This window comes from Leptonychotes weddellii, chromosome 6, assembly GCF_054177405.1.
Source record: "Leptonychotes weddellii isolate Sample4059 chromosome 6, ASM5417740v2, whole genome shotgun sequence".
NCBI lineage: Eukaryota > Metazoa > Chordata > Mammalia > Carnivora > Phocidae > Leptonychotes > Leptonychotes weddellii.
Window position 1 is genome coordinate 64,914,374 of NC_138374.1, and position 26,529 is coordinate 64,940,902.

Consider the following 26,529-nt stretch of genomic DNA (forward strand, 5'->3'; position numbering starts at 1 on the left):
AAACACTTTTGAGCCTGACAGATAAACGCGTTACCTTGCTATGCTGGTGGGTTTCCTATAGACGTAGGTCCAAACCCACCACACATATAGCTTAAATATATACAGTGTGATGTAAGTCAATCATACCTCAACGCTGTTTTTAAAATTTGTTGTACAACTGCAATATACTACTTCGGGGCTATTCCATGTCTCTAGATTTCTTGGTTACGTTTTAAGTAGGTACATCATTTAACTACAAAATCTTGACACCAAATATCCTTTCCGAGGGACTGCTTAAGTATACATTTCTTCAAATATATCTTCCTCTCTGATTAATCTTAGCACGTCCAAGGTCTGACAAGCCTTCTGTGCTACTTCCAAACTATGTTTCACTTTCTGTGATTCAGAACGCCTGCCCTGAAAGCTCTTCAGCATTTGTTTGTTTATAGGTGATGCTGGTTTTGAGTGACTTTTGCCGCTATTGCTTTGTTTTGTTGTCTTGTGTACCATGTGTCCAACACGGTGTGCATACGTACGTGTATGTGTATTACCCCATATCCACCCTTACCGCCTACCATTCCTTCTTGGGCTCCATGCCACAGACAGACAGATACATAAATACACAGACAGACGCCTACCTACTTTCAGCTCCCTGGATGCAAGTTCATCCAAGCCTTGTGGGATATTCCTTTCTACTTTTCACCTTCATTTCTGCCCACTGGTCAGATGTCACCCATCTGGTAACCTCCCACTACTGGTCTACCCGTTCCAAGTAGGTACTGCTTTCACAGGTTCCCCAGCCTGGTGTTGACTATGTCTTTCAAGGCACTGTGCTGGGATTATCTGCTTACCTATCAACTTCCTTGCTAGATGATGCTCTGAGAGCAGGGGATACAGCTTTTATCTCTGTGACTCCAATGCCCGGCTCTTAGAAAACACTCGATATATGCCTGCTGAATCAACAGTGCAAAATCTATCTGTACTAACTATGCCAAAACTCAAAGAAAAAGCTACTTTAGATGTAGAACCTGATTGAAAATAGTGTTTTGGCCGATAAGTTCTTATATAAAAACAAAATTGAATAGTACATGTATTTTATGCTCAGAAACTCAAGCTAAATTTTGTTTGCTTTGGAATTTAACTTGCTCTGAAAACTACCCCAGTAATTGCTAATTAAACTTTATAAAGGCACTCAGCCAAGTGCATTAAAAGTCAAACAAAAATATTAAAATACACACAAATGCCTCCCCTTTGCACTTGAAATCAAGTTTTAAGTTTTTAAAAAACTTAAAATAGCCTATTGTATTAAACGGTATATTTAAGTCCTAGAAATATTAAAGAAAGATGCTAAAAATATTGTTTCAACTGATTCTGAATATTTACTCAGATCTGATGCTGTTTTTTACTCTGAATTATAAAACAAGTTCTGAAGACATTTTAGGGACTTTAATGTATGTTTACTCTAGTAGGGACAAAACTTTTACTTTTATAGCCCTAACAAAAGAATCCTCCAAGTAACAACACAGAGAATTTACTAGACAGAGGGAGAATGAAACACGAAAGAGAAATGTTCTAAGAAGGAAAAACAGATAAACTCATGTATTTCGGAAGGATAATTATCTGATCAATTAAAACCTATTCCATGATCAGATTAATCAGTACATGAAAATGACTTGGTCTGAGACAAAGCCAGGAAATTTCAGACACGTTAAATTCAAAGATGCAATTTACCCAAATTATCAACTAAGGACTTTAATGAAGAAGAAGCATTAGCAATGTAAAAAGAATCCTAATTAATGAATCTGCTAATAGTTCTTCCCTCAATGCAGTCTTACACATTTCCCTAAAGAAGCTGGAAAATGGATCTTGACTAAGTATCTGGTAAAAAGAAAAAACTAACAAAACCATCCTTTCAAACATAATTTTTCTCTAAAACTATGTTTCACAATCAGTTCATACTACATGTTTTGAAAACAAACACACAAAAGATGCACAGATTTATCTACAAATATTTCCACTTGCAGAGGCTTTAAAAACACATCTGCGGTATCTAGCCTGCGAAGATTCAATGATTGTAGAATAAATTTGTTTCTGTCCAATTCCTACTCTGGCAACTTACTAGTTTCTTAAAACATACAAAAATAGTTTAAAATCTCAAGTCCTAGACCAGATAAAGTACAAGTTAGGAAACATATTTTTACATTCCCTTTATTCACATTATTTGGCTGAAAATACGAGTTTGATATCAGTAAATTGGCACACGTTTGGTTAAGCTTATATCTGGACTGGAGAAACTACTTAAAAGTTCTTTGAAAAGAATTTGGTGATATCAATCCATATAAATGATTTCAGACTTACTTACTTTCCCAAGCAGGTGACTTAATATACTCTTGAACTAGGTTCTTCACGTAAGCATTTAAAAAGGATGTCTCAGGAAGTCCAATGGAGATAGAAGCTGAGGCTCGCCTAAAACAGCTTTCATTAACACGCAACCAATCACAGAGCTAGGAAAGAAAATAGTTATTACTTTATCTTAAAAACCTAACTGAGCAAAGGGTTTCTAATTTCCCTAAGTCAATTTTCTTTCTTCCACGATAAAGTGAATTTAAATATCTGAACGCAACAGGGGCGCCTGGGTGGCTCAGTCACTTAAGTGTCTGATTTCGGCTCAGGTCATGGTCTCAGAGTCCTGGAATCGAGCCTGGGGTTGGGCTCCCAGCACAGCATGGAGTGTGCTTGTCCTTCTGCGCCCCCACCGCCCCCCCCGCTCATGTCCTCTCTTTCTCAAATAAATAAAATCTTTAAAAAAAAATCTGAACACAACAAAGTAATAGAACATTTAGGCATGACTGAGTTCTACAGACAGTGCAGATAGAAAAAAATGTGTATCCATATATATACGTGTGTGTGTGTATCTACACACGAATGTATAAACTTCATTTATAGGCAAGAATTTTTAAAGTACCTAATATATAGTGCACATTTTAATAAGGTTTTCTAAAGAACATCTCTGTGAAAATTGACACATTAGGTAAACCAAATTACAACCCTAAATTAAATTAAAATTCATTTCTGCTTCCCATACTAAAACAAGGATATGTCTGCTTTTGTATTAATTATAATTAAAATTCCTACCCTCCTCACAAGTCTACTTTCTATCATATGTGCATTTTAAAATATATTAACTAAAAAGAGAAATACTAGTCATTCTCTGTTGCAACTTTTAGAAGATTTGCAAAACTAAAAGTTCCAAAATTCATCTTTGGTCACATGTAATTGTGAATTTTGTTTTGAAACTGAATTACGTTCTCAGTTTTCTTTTCATAGCATATCTCTTACTGTACAAATTCAACATATGAATTTAAATACGAAGTAAATAATTATGAATAAGTCTTTCTAAAAAGAATTTTTAAAAAAGTATTCCTTGCATTAGGGTTAACCAAAATTACATATAAGGAGACAATAATACATCACTTGACCAAAGACAAACTTGATGAACAAATGAATCAGTCAAGATTAACTGACATCCCATCAGTGCCAATGAATGAGCAGTTCAATAATACTAAAGAAGTTGCTCTGTGTAGGTCTTTATCAAGTTGGATCATCATAAAATCTAACTGTAAGGTCAGCCAGGATACTGATCTTTCGACAGGATATACTTTTTCTTTATATTTCTCTCAAACTGGCCAGACTAAGTTTCTGAACTATTGCTATAAGATGTGTGAGGTTTGGGTGCCTGGGTGGCTCAGCTGGTTAAGCGACTGCCTTCGGCTCAGGTCATGATCCCGGAGTTCCGGGATCGAGTCCCGCATCGGGCTCCCTGCTCAGCGGGGGTCTGCTTCTCCCTCTGACCCTCTTCCCTCTCGTGCTCTCTGTCTCTCATTCTCTCTCTCAAATAAATAAATAAAATCTTTAAAAAAAAAAAAAAAAGATGTGTGAGGTTTTACAAATCATGCATTTCCACAAGCACGATCCTATTATAACAAAACTGACAAGTAAACTCAAATTCATATTTGTTTCTTCTATCAAATCTGTCACAAGATTCTGAACGTTTTCTCTCCAAAGAGTTTTCATGTCAGAATTATGGCTTAAAATGGCATCTACCTAGCAGTCTCTGGGAGACAGGTTCCCTTGATTTCCCGTTAAAAGACAAATCTCAAAAGTTTATTTGCATACTGCCAACACAAGGAGAAGATGCCACAGAGTGGGAGAAAATATTTGCAAAAGACACATATCTGGTAAATTATTGGTTCAAAACATACAAAGAACTCTTAAAACTTAACATTAAGAAAACAACCAACCCGATTTTAAAAAATGGGCAAAAGATCTAAACAAACACCTCCCAAAGAAGATATACAAAGAGCAAACAGTATATGAAAAGATGCTCAATATCATATGTCACTAGAGAATTGCAAATTAAAACAAGATACCACTACACACCTCACAGAGACTAAAAGCCAAACCACTGACAGCACCAAATACTGACAAGGACGTGGGGCAACAGGAACTCTCCTTCACTGCTGGTGGGAATGCAAAATGGTGCTACCACTTTGGAAGACAATTTGGTAGCTCCTTAAAAAACTGAACATTTTCTTAACATATAATCCAGCAACTGTGCCCCTTGGTATTTATTCAAATGAGTTAAAAAGTTATGTCCGTACAAGAACTCGTATGTGAATGTTTATAGCAGCTTTATTCATAATTGCCAGAATTTAAAAACAATGAAGATGTCCTTCAGGACGTAAATGAACAAACAGTGGTACATCCGACAACAGAATGTTATTCAGGGATAAAAAGACATGAGCTATCAAGCCATGAAAAGCCTTGGAAGAACCCTAAATGCCTATTTCTTAGTGAAAGAAGTTAATCAAAAAATGCTTCATAGTATAGGATTCCAACTATATGACATTCTGGAAAACACAAAACCATGGACACAGAGAAAACATCAGTGGTTGCCAAGGGTTTGGGGGTGGGGGGAGGTGGCATGAGAGAAGAGAGGGATGAATCGGTGGAGCAGGGGGGGATTTCTAGGGCAGTGAAAGCTAACTGGTGTGCCCCATTAGTGCAAGATGTTAATAATAGAGGGGTGGGGGGATGAGGAGGTGTATGGGAACTCTCTGTACTTTCTGTTCAATTTTTCTGTGAACCTAAAACTGCTCTGAAAAATAAAGTCTATTAATTTAAAAACTTACTTAGCTTGAGCTACATGAAATTGCCATTTCCTCAGGTTAAAAGTGACTAAATACCAATGATCTTATATGATTCAACATAATAGAGATTTACACGATAATGAGAACACTACTACACTGCAAGTTAGACACTAAGGGACGCGCGTGTGTGTGCGTGTGTGCGTGCGTGTGCGTGTGCCTGCTTCTATTTTTAAACCAAAAGAATTAAAGTTTGGGTTCAGCTATGAACCACCAGACGTAAGCTTCCTGAAGACAGCGGCCATGTTTACCTTGCTGACCACGTATTCCCGAAACTCAGCTCAGAGCCTGCTGTGTACAAGGTGTCCAAAGAATGTTTTCAAAGAATGAAGACATAAAGAGATAAGCAAACATACCAAAAGAAAGTTAAAAAGAAGGAAAACTATCAAGACAAGTTACTGAATTAGAGAACGGAGAAAATCAGGAGAACAAATTAGGAAATCTAGGGGGGCTGCTTGCTAACAAACAATAAAACAACATCTGGCTGGTCAAAGGGGAAAAGACCATAATGGTAGAGTGTGCTTAGGCTCCGTGTGGACCAAGCATAGTCTGAAACATCTTCACATGCATTTTCTCAATGAAACCTCACAGCTCATACCATATACCGAAATAAATTCCAGATGATTAACCACAATTTACAAACTAGACATATCAATGCAATGAATAGACCTCATTTGAATACTTGAACAAAGCTGAATATATGAACAAAATGCAAAGAACAAACACATTTATTGGACATCTGGAGCAATTTAAATACCAAATATCTGAAATCAAGAAATGATCGTTAACATTTTTTAGGTATGATAAGAGCCTATTTAGGCCCTTTGAAAGTCTTTATCTTTTAGCAGCACATATTTCCAAATGAAATGATAAGATCTGAGACAAAAGTCCAACAAAAGGAACTGACTGAATAAATTCTAAAATATTTAATCGACTGAATTTTTAAATATTACATAGTGGAGATTTAGCAACATATTAAAATGCTCAAATGTATGTGAAGATGAAAAATAAAATTTGGAACAGTATACTGTTCGTTACTTTGTTTACAAAATCATACACGTCAATATATCATTTTAAATATAAGCCTATATAGTGAGAAAGCAAGACAGAGAATATGTGTACTGAACAAATTAATAATTAAGCCAAAAAAATCTGGATTTAATTTGATCATAGACATTACAGGTGACTTTTATTTTCTTTATATGGTTCTGTATTTTTCAGATTCCACCTAATTAGATGCATTATGATCAAGAAAATAAAATCAAATTCTAATTTTTAAAGACCCCAATTTTCTTTTTCTTCATTCCCTCCATTACCCTACTCTATGCCCTTATGATTTCACACCTGAATTACTTTAACACAGTTCAAGCGGATTTCTCATTTCCCTCTGTGCGTACACAGATGGACTTGCCTTCTAAAAGAAATACTCACATCCTTGCCCTTTGTGATCTCTTAGGCACTGGAGAAATAGAATTCTTTTTTAAAAAAGCCCCGTCCTCAAAAACCATAAGCTGTAGTGGACACAGATCAGAATTCAACCAGCTATACGACGGGTAAGAGCTAACAGGAGTAGCGGGAACCGAGCTCCAGAGAGGAGGAAGCAGACCCCCGATGACCCCATGCAGAAGAGCAGCCCCGTGAGGCCAGTGGGCCTGCAGGACCATCGTGGGGGAACAGCACTAGTGCAGGGTCTCCACGAGAGCAACGGCTGCAGAGGGGGAAAGGCGTTTAGGATTTCATGATGGGTTTGATGCATAAAGTCAGGAAGAATCAGGAATTACCAAAATGTCAGACTCAGGCAACTAGGTAGACGCAAGTGCCATTAACAGAAAAAACCAGAAAGAGAAGGTCTGTGTCACTGTTTTTGAGTCTAACGTCATCCTTACTCCTGATCCATCTCATCCAGAATCGAGATCTGCCCACGAGCACTACCTTCTCTTCTAAGTCTGTCTCTATCCCAAACATTCTCCAGTCTCCCCATAAGATTCTTAGTAGCATTATTACTTAGGTTCACTCAAAGCAAATATACAGTATTTAAAAACCTCTGTTGGTAGATAACAAAGCCATCACTATATTTTACATAAGTGACTAGTGAGTTCAATTAGAAAACAATTTTTTATAACTTTTCAAAGATTTATCATTAAATTATTTTCCATCTCACCTCTGTCCACAATGAGGTTCCTCGTCCTAAGGACTCCTCTTGTCTCAGAGACATGAGAAAAGTTGAAACATCTGAAAGTGACACCTTCTCCTACAAGGGGGTAAGTAGGGGGAGGGTGTCAGGGCAGTTTAAAAAAATTACTTAAAAATTTTTAATAAAATGAAATCACTGTAAAAGCAAACTAACATACCATTTAAAGTAGAATATTACTAGTTAAATCAAAAGAAAGCTTTTTTTAAAAAAAAAATTCAACTTTAGAAAAGATATTGACTACAAGCAATATGTTATTATATAAAATGAAAGATTATTTTCTAAGTCTATGTTCCTTATGATCAAGAGACAATATGGTCAGAGTCTAAAAGCAAAAACAAAAACATTCTATAAGAAATTACTTAAGTTGAAAAGTGAAGCTTACTTTCAAAGCCATGAAAATGACCCCGTCTTATGAAAACCACAGAAGTCTTTTCATTCCCTTAAGCCTGTACATGTTGAATTAAGGTACCTTGTTCTAGGCCAGGTGTCGGCAAAACCACTCACAGCTCTTTTGTAAATAAAGTTTTAGTGGCACATAGCCACTTTATTTATAAACTGTCTATGGCAGTTTTTTTTTTTTAATTTATTTATTCATGAGAGTCAGAGAGAGAGAGAGAGAGAGAGGCAGAGGCAGAGGGAGAAGCAGGCTCCCGCCTAGCAGGGAGCCTGATGCGGGACTCGATCCCAGGACCCTGGGATCACGACCTGAGCCGAAGGCAGACGCTTAACCATCTGAGCCACCCAGGCGCCCCTATGGCAGCTTTTAAGTAGTTGTAACAGAGACCATGGGATGCGCAAAGCCTTAAAAAATGGACTTTTTCTGGCCCTTCACAGAAAAAGTTTGCTGACCCCTATTCTCAGCAATAGTAGTGAAGGGGCTCTGTAAAAAAGAAACTACAGACTCCTTGAAAATCAATTTACAGGAAGATGTGCAGAAAAAGTATAGAGAAAACCAGGTAAAAGCTTCCAAGAGTCCTCTCCCAGTGGAGTCACCCAAGATGGGTTTAATTCCCCCAGCAACAAGCCGTGATAGTGTGTGAACTGTTGTCTACCAGAGAAGCTCGTTATAGACTCACGGCTCAGGGTTTTTACTGGGAGTTGGTCCTACAGGCACCCCTGCTGAGCACCTACCAAGATTCCAGGCTCCGAGAAGGAAAGCAGGTGTTAGTAAAAACCACACTCTTTGTGTAAACACCGGGCATAGTCCATCACTCTTCCTAGTTACCACAGGGCGAACCCTCCCGGAATCCATGTTCCTGCCCTCCAGCAAGGGCCAGCCGACCTCACGAACAGGGCTTTATAATGACAGCATCACAGGCCTGCTACGTCGACACGTTTTTGCACACTTATTCACAGAGAAAGACTTGTAAACTGAAGTATCTTGAGTAAAAAAGATAAACTTACCACATCTACCAAATTCATAGCTGTTTGAAGAAGATAGCACTGAGCTGCCCCTCTCAGTAGAATCTGATGGGTGATCATAGTGCACTGAAGAACATCCCTGACATCAAAAAACAAAAACATGCATTTCCATGTTCCCAAAGACAATCCCGATAACTTGTAAATACTGACAAGCTGATTTACAGTGTCCACAATTCCCAATGTAGAAAGTCACTGTTAGTACACCTTCAAGGCTATTATTTCCCATTAAGGTCTCTGGTAGAGCTCAATTTTAATATGAAATATATCTCTTTCAAAAGATTGTAATTAAGACACTATTAAAATAAGAATTTTACATTTTTTGAAATACTTTGCAATCAATATTACTGTTTGATATTTTCTCTCTAGTTTTCTACATATCAATGTAATTTAAGAAAACCTTATTGGCCTTGTTTTAAAATGATCAAAATCCAATAGCATGTATCATGGCACATATATAAATTAGTAATTCATAAACCAAAATAAGTCCAACCATATAAACAGACGTTTTACTTCTTAATATAAAACTAAGAGCTCAAAAGTAAGTGCTCAAATCCCAATGCCAATATTAACTAAAACCACTCACTACAGATTAAAGCAGAGGGGGAAACAAAATTTACTGATGGAAAGTTACTGCAGATAACCCTATGTGAACATATGAACATATGTGAACACAGAGTAAATTACCTGAGAGCAAGAAGCCCTTCTATACCCAGGGCTTTACATCTTGGGACATTTGCCAAAGCCTTAGACAGAAACAAAATGGGAATGGCACACCAATGTCTACTTGTCATCTTCTGAATAAACTTTAATAGGAAACTACCTGAAAGAAAGGTTTTAAAATATCACTGTTGCCAAGAATCACACAGAAAGCTGCCCAACATCGTTAAAAGGTATGAAAATGCAAATCAAAAACCATATGCGGAATATAAGAAAAGCGCAGAGGACCACAGGGGAAGGGACGGAAAACCGAATGGGCAGAGATCAGAGAGGGAGACAAACCATGAGAGAGACTGAACTCTGGGGAAACAAACTGAGGGTGGCTGCAGGGGAGGGGGGTAGGGGGATGGGGTGGCCAGGTGATGGGCATTAAGGAGGGCACATGATGTGATGAGCACTGGGTGTTACACGCAACTAATGAATCACTGAACACCACACCAAAAACTAATGATGTACTATATGTTGGCTAACTGAAATTAAAAAAAAACCCACAATGAGATAGAACTTCACACCCACAAGGATGGCTGTCATCAAAAGGATAGACACTAACAAGTGCTGACACGGATAGACAGAAATTGGAACTCTCATACACTGCTGGTGGGACGGCAAGATGGCGCACCAGTGTAGAAAACAGTTAACGAGTTAAACTGAGTTACACCAAGAACTACCCTTGGAGCCAACAATTCCACTCCTAGGTATACACTCGAGAGAACTGAAAGCATATGTGCATACACAAACCTGTATGTGAATATTCACAGTAGCATTTTTCATAATGACCAAAAGTGGAAACAATCCAGATGTCTACCAACTGCTAAATGGATAAATAAAACGTGTGATATCTGAATAGTAGAGTATTTTTCAGCCACAAAAAGAATGAAATACTGACATGGATCATTACTGGATGACTCATTCATGGATGATGAATCTTAAGAACATGCTAAGTGAAAGAAACCAGACATAAATTAAAAGGCCACATATTATAGGATTCCATTTACATGAAATGTCTAAAATAGGCAAATCTGCAGAGAAAGGAGATTTAGTGGCTGACAGAAGCTGGTGGGAAAGGAGAATGGAAAGGGATCGATGATGGGTGATGAAAATATTCTTTCTGCGAGTGATGAAAATATTCTGGAATTAGTGGTGATGGTCGTAGAACTTTGTGAATGTACTAAAAACCAATGGAACGAACACTTTAAAAGGATGAGTTTTATGGTCTGTGAATTATAGCTCAACAAACCTGTTGGGAAAAAAAAGAAAAAAAATCAATTCTATTTCAATCTCATTCCTGTAAGATAAGTACTCTACTATATTGTAGATTCTTTTTTTTTTTTTTTAAAGATTTTATTTATTTATTTGATAGAGAGATAGAGAGCACAAGTAGGCAGAGAAGCAGGCAGAGAAGCAGGCAGAGGGAGAAGGAGAAGCAGGCTCCCCACCGAGCAGGGAGCCCGATGTGCGACTCGACCCCAGGACCCTGGGATCATGACCTGAGCCAAAGGGAGCCGCTAAACCGACTGAGCCACCCAGGCACCCCTATATTGTAGAGATTCTGATAACCATGCGGCTGTAATAAAAAAGAAGTTTAAGGTGTAAGATCAATTTTTTTTACTGTTAGAACCAGTCCTCTGTTGAAGAGGTTAAAGAAAAACAGTCAGAATTACTGATGGTAACTGGCCTCTGGTATCTGCGTACAATAACATTAGCTCCTTCTCATACGCTATTTCTTACCTACCATGGATCTAGTCACTAATTTTCTATCTTGAGATTCCAACATCCGGTGCTCCGTTCTGCCTTCTCTGCTAATATGTCATTTCTTAAAGACCCTCAAGTCATGAAACTAGTGACGATGTCGGTTTCCTCAGATCATCACCGTAGAATGACTTAAGAAATCCTTGGAAGCTCCTAAAAGGAGCTTGTGTTTTATTTATAAAACAGTATTTTATATTATTTATAAAACACCACGTATTTTATATCTTCTAAGTACCTAGCACAAAACATTTAAGATACTCACTGGAAACTGCTGACTGAAAAATCTACTAGCAAAAACTGAGTACACATTTTACTTGCCCTCTCTTCTGATGGACTAATTAAGTTCCCACTTCTGCCTAACGTCTCACTCATGGCACCGGGAAGATGGCGGGGGCTGAGCTTCCACTTCACATTCATTCAACACACTTACGAGCGTCCACTGCGTGCTGGCCCTGGCCACGCACAGCAGGCGTTCAAACCCCGGGGTGTTACCACCATCCTCTCGCTCTCCACACTGCTGACCCGGGATGTGCCAACATGGTCAGCAAAGCAACCCCCAGACGGCTTACACTTCTGACTTCTGGCAAACTACAGAACATCTGAGTGGACCTTCTCAATGAACTAACTTTTTAAAAAAGTAATCAAAAGAGCCAATTTTCTAGAAACCTGAAGTTGAGATACTTTTTCATCCCTGACTTCTGAGTAGATAGTTCCACTGGTCATTGTTTCACCCTGTTTGCAGACGAAATACAAAAGGAAATGTGTGTCTGTTTCACACCCAGGATCGCTTTATAAGCCACAAAGCCACGAGGGAAAAAAGGACCCAGGAAGTAGAGTTAAGTCCTTCTGCTGCTCAACAAACAAAGTAACACTGGGTGTTGCTCTTTGATTACCAACTTAACTCATCAGAAAGGAAAATAAATCCCCAATCTGAAGAAGTAGGTGTTTCTAAGATACAAGGTCTACATAAAGCAAGTATATTTTTCGTTTACCTGTCAAGTTCCTATCTACAGAGGGGCAGTTTTGCCACAATGGATATTCTGTTTACAACTTTTTCCTAAACCCAGGTGTCTCTTTCTTCAACCAATTACACTAATTTTTGGAAAGCAAATAGAGAAAACTAGAAAAGATGGCCAACGGCAGCACACATCCTGAAATGACTTCCATGCTCCTCACGCCAATACCGGTAATAAGTCTCCTGTATAAAGGCAAAAGTGTGTACCCAATTACAACTAACGCCTGTATAATTCTGACAAAATACGTATATTCCCGAAAAAGAAAACTATTTTGACAATACTGATTATAATAGTCATAGGATAGCGCTTATCACCAATATACTAAAAATTTTAAAGCTAATAAATTAAAAAACTCTTTACTGACACATACTCTTCATTTCTTCTGGAAGAAGAGAAACATAAGTGACTAAAAACTTCTGTAATTTCAATCCCAATGGAGAACCACTTCCTATCAGCTGGCCTGGGGACCTATAGACAAATGAGGGGAAAAAAACAAATATTTAAAATTTACAAATAAGTATACTGAAACTAAATGAACTATGGCTCAAAAGTCTTTCAATAACAATCAGAACATCTTTTCCTGAACCCGCATTTTATTCTTCAGTGAAATTCTGAAAATCCTTCTGAATACAAAAACATCAGGATCTTCTAGGAAAATGGACATGAGTTAGTATCGTAACATACTAAGTAGACATGGATTTCCTTTTTATGATACTTTCCTTGACACACACTATGAATCTTGCTAAAATGGCATCATCTTAAAAAAGTCTAAAAAAGTGATCATTTTCAATCATATTTTATTGTTTCCAACATATAATCTAATGATTTTAAATCTTTAAGTATAAATAAAAGAAATAACATTCATAGAAAAACATATATGAGTAATTAATGACTTTTGCAAGAACACTTAATTGTTAACATCTACTAAAGTCATGTTTTTTTCCTGCTATACGCTTCCACCAGGAACATTATCTGTTAATTGAACACATGAGAGTGCGAGAAAACTGAAGGCATTTCATAACAAATGTGTCTGTCGACTCTTTTAGAGGCACCAAGTAGGTTTTACTGCTCTCCAGCCGTCTAACTGCTTCACAGAACTATTCAGTAGTAATGAGTTATTTGAAAACTAATTGGCAAATCAAGTGTTGCCCTGCTCTTTCAGTATTTATTAAATAGGATTAAATATTAGTATAACTTAGCACAAACTAATTTAAACGTTTTAAAGAAACTGGCAATGGGGGGGTTGTCTCTTTAGAGGTATACTGAACAGAAGACTTGCAAGTATACGTTTAGCTCATCAGTATTCAAAAGACCACCTAAGCTCAAAGGCAGGGGACCACTGTGAAGGTGTAATTCAAGAGTACGGAGAACGCTCAAAACACGAGGCTACGGCACAGCACTGACTCACCCTCCTCGCTGTCTGACTGCAGAGGAGGAGGGGCAAGAAGTGACCTATTCGCGATAGCAGCAGCCTCTGTCAGATCTAGATAAGGGCACGGTTAGTGAGCCCTGTGGCACTGGGCTGGAATCGGAGGTACTGCTGTGACCTCGGGGTTTTTCACATGGATGGACAGACGGACCCTGAAACAGACACAGATCAGCAAGTCTGCTCAGCAGACAGAGCTGGGGAACCGACGTGCACCCACAGGGAGAGAAAGGGCGACTGAGCAAACGTGGTGACACGCTGACATCGGGGGGGATGTGGATGAAAGGTACAGGGGAATTCTTTGTATTATCCTCACAACTTTTAAGTCAAAATAAAAAGTTAAAAAAAAAAAAAAAAAAGGAAACCAGTTTAGAGTGTTGGTTACGGTCAGCCAACGGCACTACAACTTCCAGGAGAGCTGAAGTCAGAGCAAGGGGAAGCAAGTAAGCTCGGCGAGATCTACTTTCCATAAACCCCAAGAGTGGAAGGGTTCAAGGTAAGAAAGAACACAAAAAAAGGGAACACTTGATAGAACCAATAGAAGAAGAGCAAGAAGAATAACACACAAAAGGGACTTCATAGTAAGAAAAAGTTGAATGTTTATTCGGCAACACGTGTGATGTACGAAATGCATTAAACAGCCTGGTCCTATTTCACAAACACATTACATTTCTATATCGAGGACATATTACTACACGGCTGTTAGATAACACAATGTTTGTTTACCTGATGTACAGAGAGCTCTCTGAAAGTGCGTCCATTAATGGTCCAATAATAAACTAAAACAAAACAAAACAAAAATGTAACTGATGTTAAGTTACAGTCGCAACTTTGAAAAGTCAGCTTGCCTTAGCTGCATATCCCAGCAGGGCTGCAGGAGAGCTGTGCTGAGCAAAGCTGACCTCTTCCACTGTGGGCTAACTCAGGGCTAATAATGGAGGGTACCTTAACTCCACCGCTACAACAAAATGTGTACAGAATCTTCCCACCTGATAAAAACTGAGGAAGAGAGATCATATAGGGCCAGCAAGGAAGGAAAGGAGCCCAAAGAAGAAATACATGGTGAAAAATAAGCGTAGTTACAAGGACAAACCAAAAGAGATAGATACGCAAGAGAAAATGTGAGCCCCTGTGCCTGGAAAATAAAACGGGAAAAAATTGTATCTTCAAAAATATTACAAGACACTGGGTCAAAAAAGCATGTGTCTAGGAAGTGCAGGAAGGACAGGAGAATGTGGAAAATGATACATATCAAAACACGACAGCATGTCATCAGTTAGGAAGGTTTCGTAGGGTCCCTGTAAATGCGGGTAAATTACCCTAAGCGATCATGTGACTCACTGGCACTACAAGACTTAAAATCCCAGCTGTAATTCTCAGTCTCTGCTTTGTGTGATTTCTGACAAATGGATGCTAATAAATGTAGCTCAAAAGGCAATCTCTGCTTAATACAGTAGCTAACAATAATTCATTGGCTCAGAACTGGGGGAGGAGCATCACTCAACAAACAGCAGTAATTCAGAGATTCAGACCTGTGAAAATAGCATCATTATGCAAATCTATAAAATGTCACTTGCTCTGAGAGCCCTAGTATGTATTTTTTGAAGATCACATTATGATGCAACAAATGTCTTTACCTCTCATCTCTTGACAAAGAGAGTAAGGGGGAAGCAAAAGGCCTCATTACCTCAGAAAATTCTGGTGAAAATGGAAGAATCTTTGTTTCATACAGCTCCAAAAAATGGATGACACCTTCTTTGGTCAGGATTTTATTTTCACTTTCAAACATTCTTTTATAAATACACATATGCCAGGACGGGTGAAAGAGCCAACACCCTGTGGAGATAGAGCACGTGACGCTGACACTGATTCTCACGCTCTGTTGCTCCACATCAACTTCAGTCACACAAGAGCACGCTGACTTCGTTCTAACATACAGTGAGGTTACAGCTCAAGGAGACTCAGGCAGTCTCATTTAGAAAGACAGCAAGCCACTTTACCACTACCACAGCGCACACAAGTTAACTGTTGCCCCATGCACATGGGTTGGACCTTCAGATTTGGGGTGATTTCAAACAACCCTTCTGTCACCCTACTTCCATCCATTTTTCCCACAGAAATCTGAGACTGTCACTCCTCTGCTTAAAACCCTTGAATGGCTCCTCATACTCTCGGAAGAAAATCTGAACAAGGCATGAAGTGACCCCGAGAACAATGCCAACGCCACCCCAGCCTCCCACAGCCACCACCCTGTGCCACGCTGGTCCTTTGGGTCCTCCGCCCCACCTCAGGCTTCTTACATGCTGCCGTCTCAACTCTGAGCTCCAACGTCACTCCTGAGGTGGGCCTTCCCTGACCACCCTAAGGGATGGCCTCACTCACAGTATATTCTATTTCAGTCCCTTGTTTGGTTCAGTCCCTTGTTGGTTTTTTTTCATGGAAGAGACAAAAATTAAGTGAAAAGTAGTACACATGTCTCCCCACTTTATCCCTAGCACTTAGCATCTACTGGACACTAAATGAATTTCTACTAAATTTATAAATGAGTGGGGAAAAAAAAACCCAAAACAAAATAAATATGTACCTCAGAGATATTTTTTAACTCTTTTGAAATATCTTTTAATTCTTCTAGAAAAAAATTATTCAGCATTTTTAACTCATGGCATTCTAGAAATGAATTGGTCCATTATTTGTAATTTACACCAAGATGCTTGCTTGTTCAATGCTTTGGCAATGGTAATTTTTCCAAACCTGTCACTGCTATTTGATTTGGTTTGCCAAGAGCTGTGGGCAAAACGTGGTAATAAGAGAATCATCTTAATAGTAAATGCATAAGTGAAGTCACAACAGGATTCAATTAAATTCTAGCCCCAGGTAACTATAGATTCTTACAGTCTGTGAAAAATCCCAGTGTATCAGAAAACAACAACAGCACTCGACTGGATAAAGCTCAACTCCTAGGGGTCTAACTATTAAAGTTGTAATTATCTGGAGTAGGCACTAAAACCCATTTACCCAGGTTAATTCTCACGGATAAACACGATAATACAGCAGTTTATCATTCATATGCATACAAAACACTGTCAGCCTGCATTTGGCTGTTTTGTTGATAGAAACAGAGTCTCACAAAATAATTTTAGGAAGCTCCAGTTTCTTTCTCTCTCTCCTAAAAAACTCTCAAAACACAGTGCTGATTAAAGGCTTAAAAACCATACTTAAAACTATACCTTGGAAATCTTCCTAAAAAGTCCAAGATACAGAATAATAACTGAAATCCCAAAAAAGTAACAATGAAACAGAAAGAGAATAAGAATGGAAAGCAGTAAAATATATAATACCAAAGAGCCATTATTAACAATGTAGAGCACACCATCATTAAAACATTCCTAAAGAGGCCTTATCTCTTAAAGAGTGTATACTCATATACTCAAATGATTTCAGACAACAGGATCTACTGTGGTGGGCAGTGGGGGCGGCGGGGGGGAGGGGAATGCTTCACGGTCAATGGCGGGGAGGAGGCAGTGGGGGAAGCTACAGAGGGTTGAGGGGCACAGACTGGCCACGTGCCGGTCACTGCTGACGCTGAGTGGTGAGGCTCACTTTACATATTCCTCTCCTTCTGTAAATGTTTGAAATGTTCCGTGAGCAGAAGTTTACAACGTTAACCATACCGCTAAATTACAGAACACTCCGCAACCATTTAAAGGTATGTTCTCAAAGATCAAGGATACAGGTAAGCGCATTTGGACACACTGCTCAGTAAGACAGAACCTTACGAACGATCAGTCCAGAAGGCATGTATCTGGAATGTTAACAGCTGTTCTCTTGGTGGCAGCAGATGCATATTTTCTGTTACACTTTGATGGTTTTTCCAAATTCTCTATAATGCCTAAAAGTTAGTTATAAAATCAAGGGGGGAGGAAAAAAGCTGTAAATGTATAAAAATCAAAATACAAGTAACCATTACCGTTTTCTTCTGACACTGCATATTCAAATAGACTGTTTAGCTTTGGTAAAACTGGCTTTATAACGTGGATCTGAAAACAAAAACAGAAAACCACATGAAATAAAAACCTTTAAAAATTAAGATGAACTTTAAAACTTTAAAAATTCAGATGAAACTTATTTTCATCTATTGTACAATAGCAGCCCTACTACACAGAAGGTACCTGAATTTTCCCAGTTTTTATATCCTACAAATTCCGGTCTATGAGACTGAGTGTGACAAAGCTAATGAATACGACCTAGGACACAGTGACAAGAATGTCACATGTGTACAGTGAGTATCAAAAATCATGTCATGTAATCCTCAACTGTCCTGGGAAATAGGTAGGGCTGATAATACCAACAGATTACAAAGAGGGCAAAAAAAAAAAAATAATAATCCCTTGAGGCACTCAAGTGATGTTTAAGGCCACACGTGTAGAGTAGGGCCAGACTACTGTAGGTAAAATAGGTAAATTAGAGTTTCTAAATAAATTATAGGGGTCTTAGGTATCTGATTAAGAAAAACCATAAAAGCGTATTTGAATTTGGAAATGCTTTCTTTGTTCCTCATGCACATTTAGCACATCGTAATTCTTTATTTCAGTCCAACAATGCCTGGTGCACACTTGGGGTGATAGCTAACAATGAGTACCCAGACAGCCAGCCCCTCAGAGGTCTGCAGCAGACAGACTGGGAGGCCCTGCACCACCACGGGTTCTCCACGAGTGATCCCAGAGCAGCAGAGGCATCATCCGGGAACTTGAGAAACACCCGAATTCTCAGGCCCCGCCCCCAGACCTACTGAATCAGGAACTCTGGGGACCAGACCCAGCAATCTGTACTTTAACAAGCCATCTAGGTAATTCTAAGGAATGTTAAAGTTTGAGAACCACTGTACTAGATTAGGTCATCTTAAGAGATTCCGCTCAACTTAAAAATTCTACAAAAACAAATTCAAAGTTAAATGAAAATGATTTTTCACGTTTCCACTTGCAGGACCAGTACACACAGCCCTAAGAACGAAAATAGGAAGGGAGGGAGGCAGACAGGGCAATTATTTACTTAACAACTTACCTCAAATTGCCTTAAGTAACATTTTCCTAAGTCTGTATTTCTTTGAAGATTATTCATAATGCTGAGAAACTAAAAACTAACACTTCAGAAGTAAATGTCAAGGGAAGAACAAGTAAGACTAAAACTTTTTGAGGGATAATTTAAGTCAATTAGAAGTATGCTTTAATTTCCTGAGTTAACATTCAGTTTTAAATTGCATTTATGCCAGAAAACAAAGTACATTTGTATCCTATTATGCTTTATCCAAATTGGTCTTTCTGCATTGCTTTTATAGACTGATTAAAAAAAATTAAAACTGCATCTACACAGGATTTGTTAAAATATGAAAACACTTACCTGATTTCCTTCTAGAGTTTCCATAATTAAAATATAGTTTTCCCAAAACTTTAGAAGCTCATCTTTCTTCTTCTCAGACCACCAAAACAGACTTGGGCCTGATATGGTTTAAAAAGGAAAATTAGTTCCTCTTTTGTAGATTTCATAAGTTTCTTAATGACAATCATTTTTAAAATAATGCCAGTATTACCAAATACTGTATTCTCTAATAATGGAGAGTGTCCCTGTATCAAAGCCTAGATAGGAGGCTTGGGCTAACAAGAATCTCAAAAGGTTTTTTTTTTTCCTTTTAATTAAGATTACTGTTTTAGAGTTCTTGGTAAGAATCATGGATTTGAACACGTAAACCCCACTTTCTCTCCCTAAGAACCTCATTATAACAGTCGAGGACGTTTCAAAGGCAAAAACCCAAAAGAATGGCAAAAACAGGGGAGCTGACAACAGCAGTGAAACTTAGTTTGAAAATCAGAGAAAAGCCAAGCAGACTCAAGAAAAGTGAATATAAAGTGGCACATGGAAAGCCAAGAAAAAACCGGATTTACACTGGAACCAGACCTAAGGAACTGGCAGCAAAAGTTACTCTGTAAGTGGAGGTGAACAGCAAGGCTAAACTAAAAAGAATTTTGTTTGGTGTGTTTAAGAAACAGATCTTCAGTGCCCTTTCCTATGCTCTGAGCAGGAAAAATACTGGAATTTATTCTCTGGAGAAGGTAAAATTGTGGGTCTCTGGATTGAGATGCACTGGACCCTACCAGGGTCGGGAGTAAGTGAACCCCTTCCACCACAGGAGCCCCTCAGGTCCCAGAATGCTGGCCAGTTCTTCACTATGCGGCAGCAGACTGGAAGGTCTCCGTGGAATCTGGCCAGCCCAAGAAAATACTGCCATCAGAGATTACCCAATACTGTGGGGCTTGGCCAGATCACCTCGCAGTAAAGTTCAGTCAGCAAGCACCACTTATGTGTTCAGAGCTTTAAACTTGATTTGGGGTTCATTATTTTTTTTTTAATTAAAGATTTATTTATTTATTTGAGAGAAAGAGAGAGAGCTCATGAGCGAGCAAGGGGAGGGGCAGAGGGAGAGGAAGAGAAATCCTCAAGCAAATTCCCTGCCAAGCGCAGAGCCTGAAGCAGGGCTCGAACCCACGACCCTGAGATCATGACCTGAGAAGAAAATGAGTCAAAGCTCAACCGACTGAGCCACCCAGGTGCCCCATTGATTCCTTATTCTTAAATATAAACAGTTATCTAAGGATCACCAGCCATCTGGGGAAACATCCACATTGAAGATCAAGACCAAAACAAACAGGAAATTTGGAGAACAAAACTAAGCCAGAGGTAGAAAACCTCATGCTGTCATAACAACAGGATACGATTAATAAGGGGACATTACAAGAACAAAAAAGATCTCACGAGAATAAAAATTGGATAGCAAAAACCAGAAACTCAAAGGACTGGAAATAAGGTTGAGGGAGTCACCCAGGAAATAGAACCAAGAGACAAAAATCATAGGAAACAGGACAGAAAAGACGCTTTGATAAACCAGTCCAGGAGCTTCGCTATCCAACAAGAGAACAGAAAAGCAGAGAGGAAGGGAGCAAAGAAAGTAACTCAGGAAAAGTTCCCAGAACCGAAGAACATGATTTCCAGATGGACCAGGTCCAGCGAGTGCCCAACGCAAGGATGAAAACTGACCGGTACCAAAACTGTGAAACTTGAGAATGATGGGGCACAGTCCCCACTGACTTCCATGCAGAAGAAACAGAGCACATATAAACAAACACGATTCGCAACGGTTTCTCACACGGCTCAACAGCAAGACTGGAAGCTCGAGCTTCTAAGACAATAGATCGGAGCCTTCAAAGTTCTGAACGGAAACGTTTTCCACGCTAGAATTCTATCCCCCACCAGACCATAAATCAAATGGAATGGGAAAACAAAGGCATTTAGACACGCTTGGTCTCAGTTTCCACTTAGGACAGAGAAAGCTACAAAAGAACACTCCTGCCAAACTGACAAAGAGAAAAGCCTGGACAATACACACAGTCCTAACCCCCTGACAGCTGAGACTACAATGCCTCCAGGGGATGGGAACTCCAAAGGGCAGAAAGCCTCTCTCCGAGAACACACAGGACACACGAACTGAATCTACCTCTGGCCAAGTGCAGGAAGAAGACGTGGGCACCAAAAAGTAGTTTAAAAAAATCAAGGAGCGGCACCTGGGTGGAGCAGTTGGTTAAGTGTCCGTCTCTTGGTTTCAGCTCAGGTCATGATCTCAGCGTCCTGGGATCTAGCCCCATGTTGGGCTCCGTGCTCAGTGCGGAGTCTGATTCTCTCCCCCTCCCCCTGCTCACTCTCTCTCTCTTACTCTAAAATATAATTTTTTTTAAAAAAAAAGGAAAGAAAAGAAAAAAACAATGAACGTTTGTTGAGTTTTTCAAGGTGAGCTGTGGGCTAGTTTTGACAGCCTAGAACCCTGGGAACCCCAAGGGAGTCTGCAACCACTCACCAGCTCGTTTCCTTAGGCACCCCCAGGTGATCTGAGAAAGACTGTGGGAAACGCAAACTTTGGAGCACATGCACGCAGGGCCCACATAGGTCTGAGAGGACAGCGGGACTAACTGGGGCAGCCCAGCCCAGCCCTACAGGAGTACAAGGTGGTGGTCAACTGCTGAAGCCTGTCTGCACCCAGGACCCTCCTCAAACAGGAGACAAAAGCTGTCTGCCCCTGGAGAAAACCCTGCCACATCCCCAAACCTGTCCTGGCCCTGACACCAGGCAAACGTTGGCCACCCGAGGGGATGGAGAGAAAACCTGCTCGCCTAACCCTGCACCGACAGGAGGAAACCCCCTCATGCCCAGAGTCCTGCACTGATACAAAGCAGTGGGGGGAGGGCAGGAAACCAGCAGTCAAGACCTACCACAGATAGGAGCAGAATGCAGCCACCACAGAAGAGGGTGAGGGAACTCTGTGGTGTGAGCATCAACGGCTTCAGAAAACAACAACACTGAGGAAAAACCTTTAGGGACTCCTGGGTTCCCACTGAACACGAGGTAGCAACACCCCACAACCACAGCAGCAACAAGATCCAAATCCAGCTTCACCATAAACTAGTGTGACCCAAGCCCCAATACCAACGGCCTCACAGAAGAGGAGCGCTCATCTCTAGACATAAAGATCTACTTCATGCTACTAAAGAGTGACCCCCTTGCCCAGAAATAAAAAAAAACAAACTCCAAGATGGCCCATGCAGAGGACTAATACAGGACTACGATTCACATGTTAAAGGATCTACGGGAAAAGGTAGACAACCTGTATAAACAGATGGGAATGGAAGGGAATGGAAATTAAGGGTCAGATGGAAATAAAAGAAATAGAAACATATCAGGGGCGCCTGGGTGGCTCAGTCGTTAAGCATCTGCCTTCGGCTCAGGTCATGATCCCAGGGTCCTGGGATCGAGTCCTGCACATCGGGCTACTTGCTCTGTGGGGAGCCCACTTCTCCTTCTCCCCACTTGTACTCTCTCATTGTCTCTCCTTCTCTCTCAAATAAATAAATAAAATCTTAAAAAAAAAAGATTTAGGGCGCCTGGGTGGCTCAGACGGTTAAGCGTCTGCCTTCGGCTCAGGTCATGATCCCAGAGTCCTGGGATCGAGTCCCGCATCGGGCTCCCTGCTCCTTGGGAGCCTGCTTCTACTTCTGCTTCTCTCTCTCTCTCTGTCTCTCATGAATAAATAAATAAAATCTTTAAAAAAAAAAAAAATTTAGACTACTAGCTAACACTTTAAGGCTGAATTACTGATAGAGAGAACCAAACAAATCTGCAAATGACATAATTCCAGGAAAAACCTGCAAGAAGAAAAAAAATCACCATAATGTACTACACAGGTCACCTGTGAAGAACATCTTCAGTCATAACTTTGTAAAGGCTGAACTCACATTTAACCGAAGTATAACTATGGCAAATGATGTTGATTTACCCAGATTATTGGAAGACAAGTACCAAAATAATCAGCTAAAAGAGGTACAAGTGGTCGCTCTCTGCGGGGGCAAACCAGGGGTGGGCAAGGAGCAAAGACTATTGTTCATCTTTAAAACTCTGCAGAACGACTCTTTGAAATAAATGACTTTAATTTCGGTCATTTAAAATGTGTGCTCCAGGGGCGCCTGGGTGGCTCAGTCGTTAAGCGTCTGCCTTCAGCTCAAGTCATGATCCCAGGGTCCAGTGAAAACTCTCGCTGGATAATCACCAATTTGAGGACTGACAAAATATTTACTATCTAACGTTTTAGACAAACATGAAAATCTACTCACAACTTCAAACAAACAAAAATCCCTTACCAGTAAGAGGCGGCTACAGTTGAAAAGGTAGAAATTTTCTCTGTATCGGGACAATTTTGAATCATTCTATTTTGGTCTTGGACAGCTCAGAAAGATGACTGAAGCGCCCTTTCACACATTGCAGTGAACAAACCAATCAACAGTAAGTACCAAGTTGAAGGGAGTCCTTGCTAGTTCGGCCACTCTTGTTTTTAATAGAGGAGGAGGAAGCATAGTCTCAAAAGGTTTAAAAAAAATTACTAAAAATCGGACTCAACCTATTAAATCAATAGCAAAAATACCCTCAAAAGGTCGACTTAAGGACCCTACATTTAACAAATTTTAGTCCCGAATGAGAGAATTGCCAAGGGAAATTTCCAAAGAATGTGATGATTTCTAGGACAGAATTCTAACGTTCAAAACTCAATCCACTGGTCAATACAAGTAAATAATTTTTCTTGCAATTTGATGGAAGCTAACCATTCCTTCCTATTAGGATGAACCTACCACGAGATCGCTCAAATTTGGGCTGTAAAATCCTGCTTGGGCTCAGTCACGTTCCTAATTATTCCACAGGTGCAGGGTTCCGCCCTGCTTTGGGTCAGAAAGAAACGCTGACTGTTCTCAGCTGCAGTGATTTGGGTCACTTGGAGAACACCCTCGAGGCGAGGTTCCCAGGGTTTCCAGGCTTTAAGGTTAACGGATACCCACTAGATATGGATGGCGGAGAGCTGGTTTTTGGAAGCAGGAGCCCCCGCCCCCCGTCACCACCCCCACCACCACCACCCAAAGCCAAGTGGGGCTGGGCCGGAAGCCAAGACGCAAGTACCGTTTCCTGCCTGGGGGCCGCAGGTGCAGTGGGCCCCCAGCTCCGCCGACACCTCCACCGCCCTCTGCAGCAGGTAGCGCGCTCGCTTGCGCGTCAGGGCGTCCTGGGCCTGCGCCAGCCCCGCCTGCACCGTCCTCCAGAAGCGCCAGCAGCGCCGCGCGTCGGGGTCCTCTTCGCCCGCTCCGGGACCACGGTCGGCGCGGGGCTCGGGCAGCAGCCTCTCGGCCAGGGCGCTCAGCACCAGCAGCTGCGGCCTGACGCAGTCCGGTTCCGAGGGCGCCCCGGCCGCGACCAGCCCGCTCCATACGACCCGCAGCACCGCCCCACCGCACTGGCCCAGCGCCGGCAGCAGCCTCCCGGCCGCCAGCGCCGCCGCGTCCTCCGCGGGCCCCGCCTCATCCCGGTCCCTGTCGGCGCCCAGCGCCAGGGCGAGGGCGGCCTTCGCCACCCGCTCCAGCAGCGGCCCGTCCTCGCGGGGCCGCAGGCAGGGCCCGACGGCCGCCAGCACCTCCACGGCCGCCTCGGCTCCGGACGCGGGCCCCCCGGCGAGCAGGTCGCGCAGCGCCTCCTCCGCCAGGGCGGCCGCCAGCTGCGGGCCCCCGGCGAGGCGGGCGCACGAGCGCAAAGCGGCGCTCGCCGCCCTCAGCACGCGCGGGTGGTGGCGGGCCGGCGGGCCGGGGTCCGAACCGACCGCCGGGCGCCCGCGCAGGCCCCGCAGCAGCGGCACCAGGTACCCGACTGCAACCTCGCGCGCCGCCTCCGAGAGCGCGCCCGCGCCCCCGCCGCCACCGCGCGCCTCCTCGTCTTCAAGTCGCTGCAGCAGAAAGCGCAGCGTCTCCACGCGCTCCGCGGACGCCTCCCCGCGGCACAACGCCCCAAGCAGGACCCGGGGGTCCCGGCTCTGCGATAGCAGCGTTTCCGCGAGGACCCACTCCATTTGCCGTGCGCGCGCCGCCGACACCCGGCGCCCAAATGAGGTGCCGGCGTGCGCGAGTGCGTGCGCGTGCGCGGCTGGCCGGGGCGCACGCCTGCAGGGAGGGGTCCTGCAGCCGGGCCCTGGTACGGCTCAGCGCGCCCTGGGTTTCTGCCCATTTCACGGCCTGCAACCTGATCCCTCTTTGCCCCTCCCTTACTATTTTTTACAAGAAAGGTGCCCCTTGTTAAACGTTACTGTAGCAAGTGCATCAACTCCATCAATTCCTAATTGGAGATTGGCCTGCCCCAAGGCCCTAAATCAAATAGGGGAGCCTGTGAGCGGGGGAGGGGGAGAGCCGAGGTACACCTAGGTGCACTTCACAGCCACCTAGAGGCTTATTTTCAAAAAGGCACAGGCCGGCACCCCCAACAAAGAGCTTGACACAGTGGGTCTGAAATGGATTCCGGACACTTGCAAAAAAAAAAAACAAAACCGAAAACGTGAGAATGGTTCAGAGGCGCTGAAAAATACTTTAGCTATGTGTTAGGGGCAGGGCTGAAAAGAGGCCCACCTCAGCCTTTGCAGTCAGTGCCCAAAGCGGACTGTAACATGCAGATGTTTCTTTACACAGTGCTTGTGTTCCCCTGTGCAATCTCAAAAATTGTCCATCCCTGTATTTTCTGTTTGTGACATCATCTACTGCTACATACAAAATCGAAGCCTCACGCTAGCATGGTTTGGTTCCTGGCTTAATCCCAGGCAAACTGAATCTGTGACATGGGTTTTCTTTGCCTTCTAACCATAAAGATGTCTCCCGTAGTCAATGGAGAAGACACTATCCTACCTTCAAAGAGTCTGACATGTAATAAACATATTTGATAAGGTATAATTTAAAGTTTAACTTTAGTTAAGGTTACTTTTATATAATTTAAAGTCATTTTTATATTTTGGATTTTATATAAAGGTATTTAAATTTAAAGTTACCGGACATCACAGATGCCAAGATTTTTTTCCCCATCTTTCATTCAGTTTTTCATTGACGAATGCATAAATGGTTCTGTTGTAAACCCACTCAGAATAAATATCAATTGCCTTCAACATATAATATGCCAGTAAATATCAGTTTCCCTCAGCATACATTTTCATGTACCTATCAAACAAAAATGGACAAAACTCTCGGAGCAGACACTTATCAAATGAAGACACGCAAAAGCAGACCTCTGAAAAGGTGTTCAATATTCGTTGTTAGAGAAATGCAAATTAACCATCAAAGAGATACCACTTCACACTTGTTAGAAAGGCTAAAATTTTAAGGATTGAAAAGAGCCAAGGATGTGGAACATTGGAACTCTCATACA

General features: G+C 41.5%; 1 protein-coding gene and 1 long non-coding RNA gene across 7 annotated transcripts in view; both read right to left on the reverse strand.

The window, feature by feature from the left end:
• Nucleotides 1-25,229, reverse strand: part of TARBP1 (tRNA guanosine 2 -O-methyltransferase TARBP1) — an 85,550-nt gene extending 60,321 nt beyond the window's left edge. For 2 of the 6 annotated variants that reach the window (XR_014146342.1, XR_014146341.1), the window contains exons 1-10: nucleotides 24,256-25,229; nucleotides 19,108-19,205; nucleotides 17,678-17,747; nucleotides 15,398-15,546; nucleotides 14,437-14,489; nucleotides 12,649-12,752; nucleotides 9,487-9,622; nucleotides 8,785-8,881; nucleotides 7,348-7,437; nucleotides 2,342-2,483 (exon numbers count right to left, since the gene is read on the reverse strand). Coding sequence is in view for 4 of the 6 variants with exons in the window: in XM_081824296.1 (XP_081680422.1) it covers nucleotides 2,342-2,483; nucleotides 7,348-7,437; nucleotides 8,785-8,881; nucleotides 9,487-9,622; nucleotides 12,649-12,752; nucleotides 14,437-14,489; nucleotides 15,398-15,546; nucleotides 17,678-17,747; nucleotides 19,108-19,205; nucleotides 24,256-25,192 (1,876 nt within the window). In the remaining 2 variants the exon portion in view is untranslated. The remainder of the gene's footprint in view (nucleotides 1-2,341; nucleotides 2,484-7,347; nucleotides 7,438-8,784; nucleotides 8,882-9,486; nucleotides 9,623-12,648; nucleotides 12,753-14,436; nucleotides 14,490-15,397; nucleotides 15,547-17,677; nucleotides 17,748-19,107; nucleotides 19,206-24,255) is intronic. The other 4 variants (XM_081824298.1, XM_081824296.1, XM_081824299.1 and 1 more) reach the window with 4 other exon arrangements.
• On the reverse strand, nucleotides 21,552-24,237 carry LOC145722231 (uncharacterized). The gene is made up of 2 exons (XR_014146347.1): nucleotides 22,880-24,237; nucleotides 21,552-22,694 (listed from the first exon to the last, which is right to left on the reverse strand). It is a non-coding gene; the product is annotated as an uncharacterized LOC145722231 (long non-coding RNA).
• Nucleotides 25,230-26,529: the final 1,300 nt, after the last annotated feature.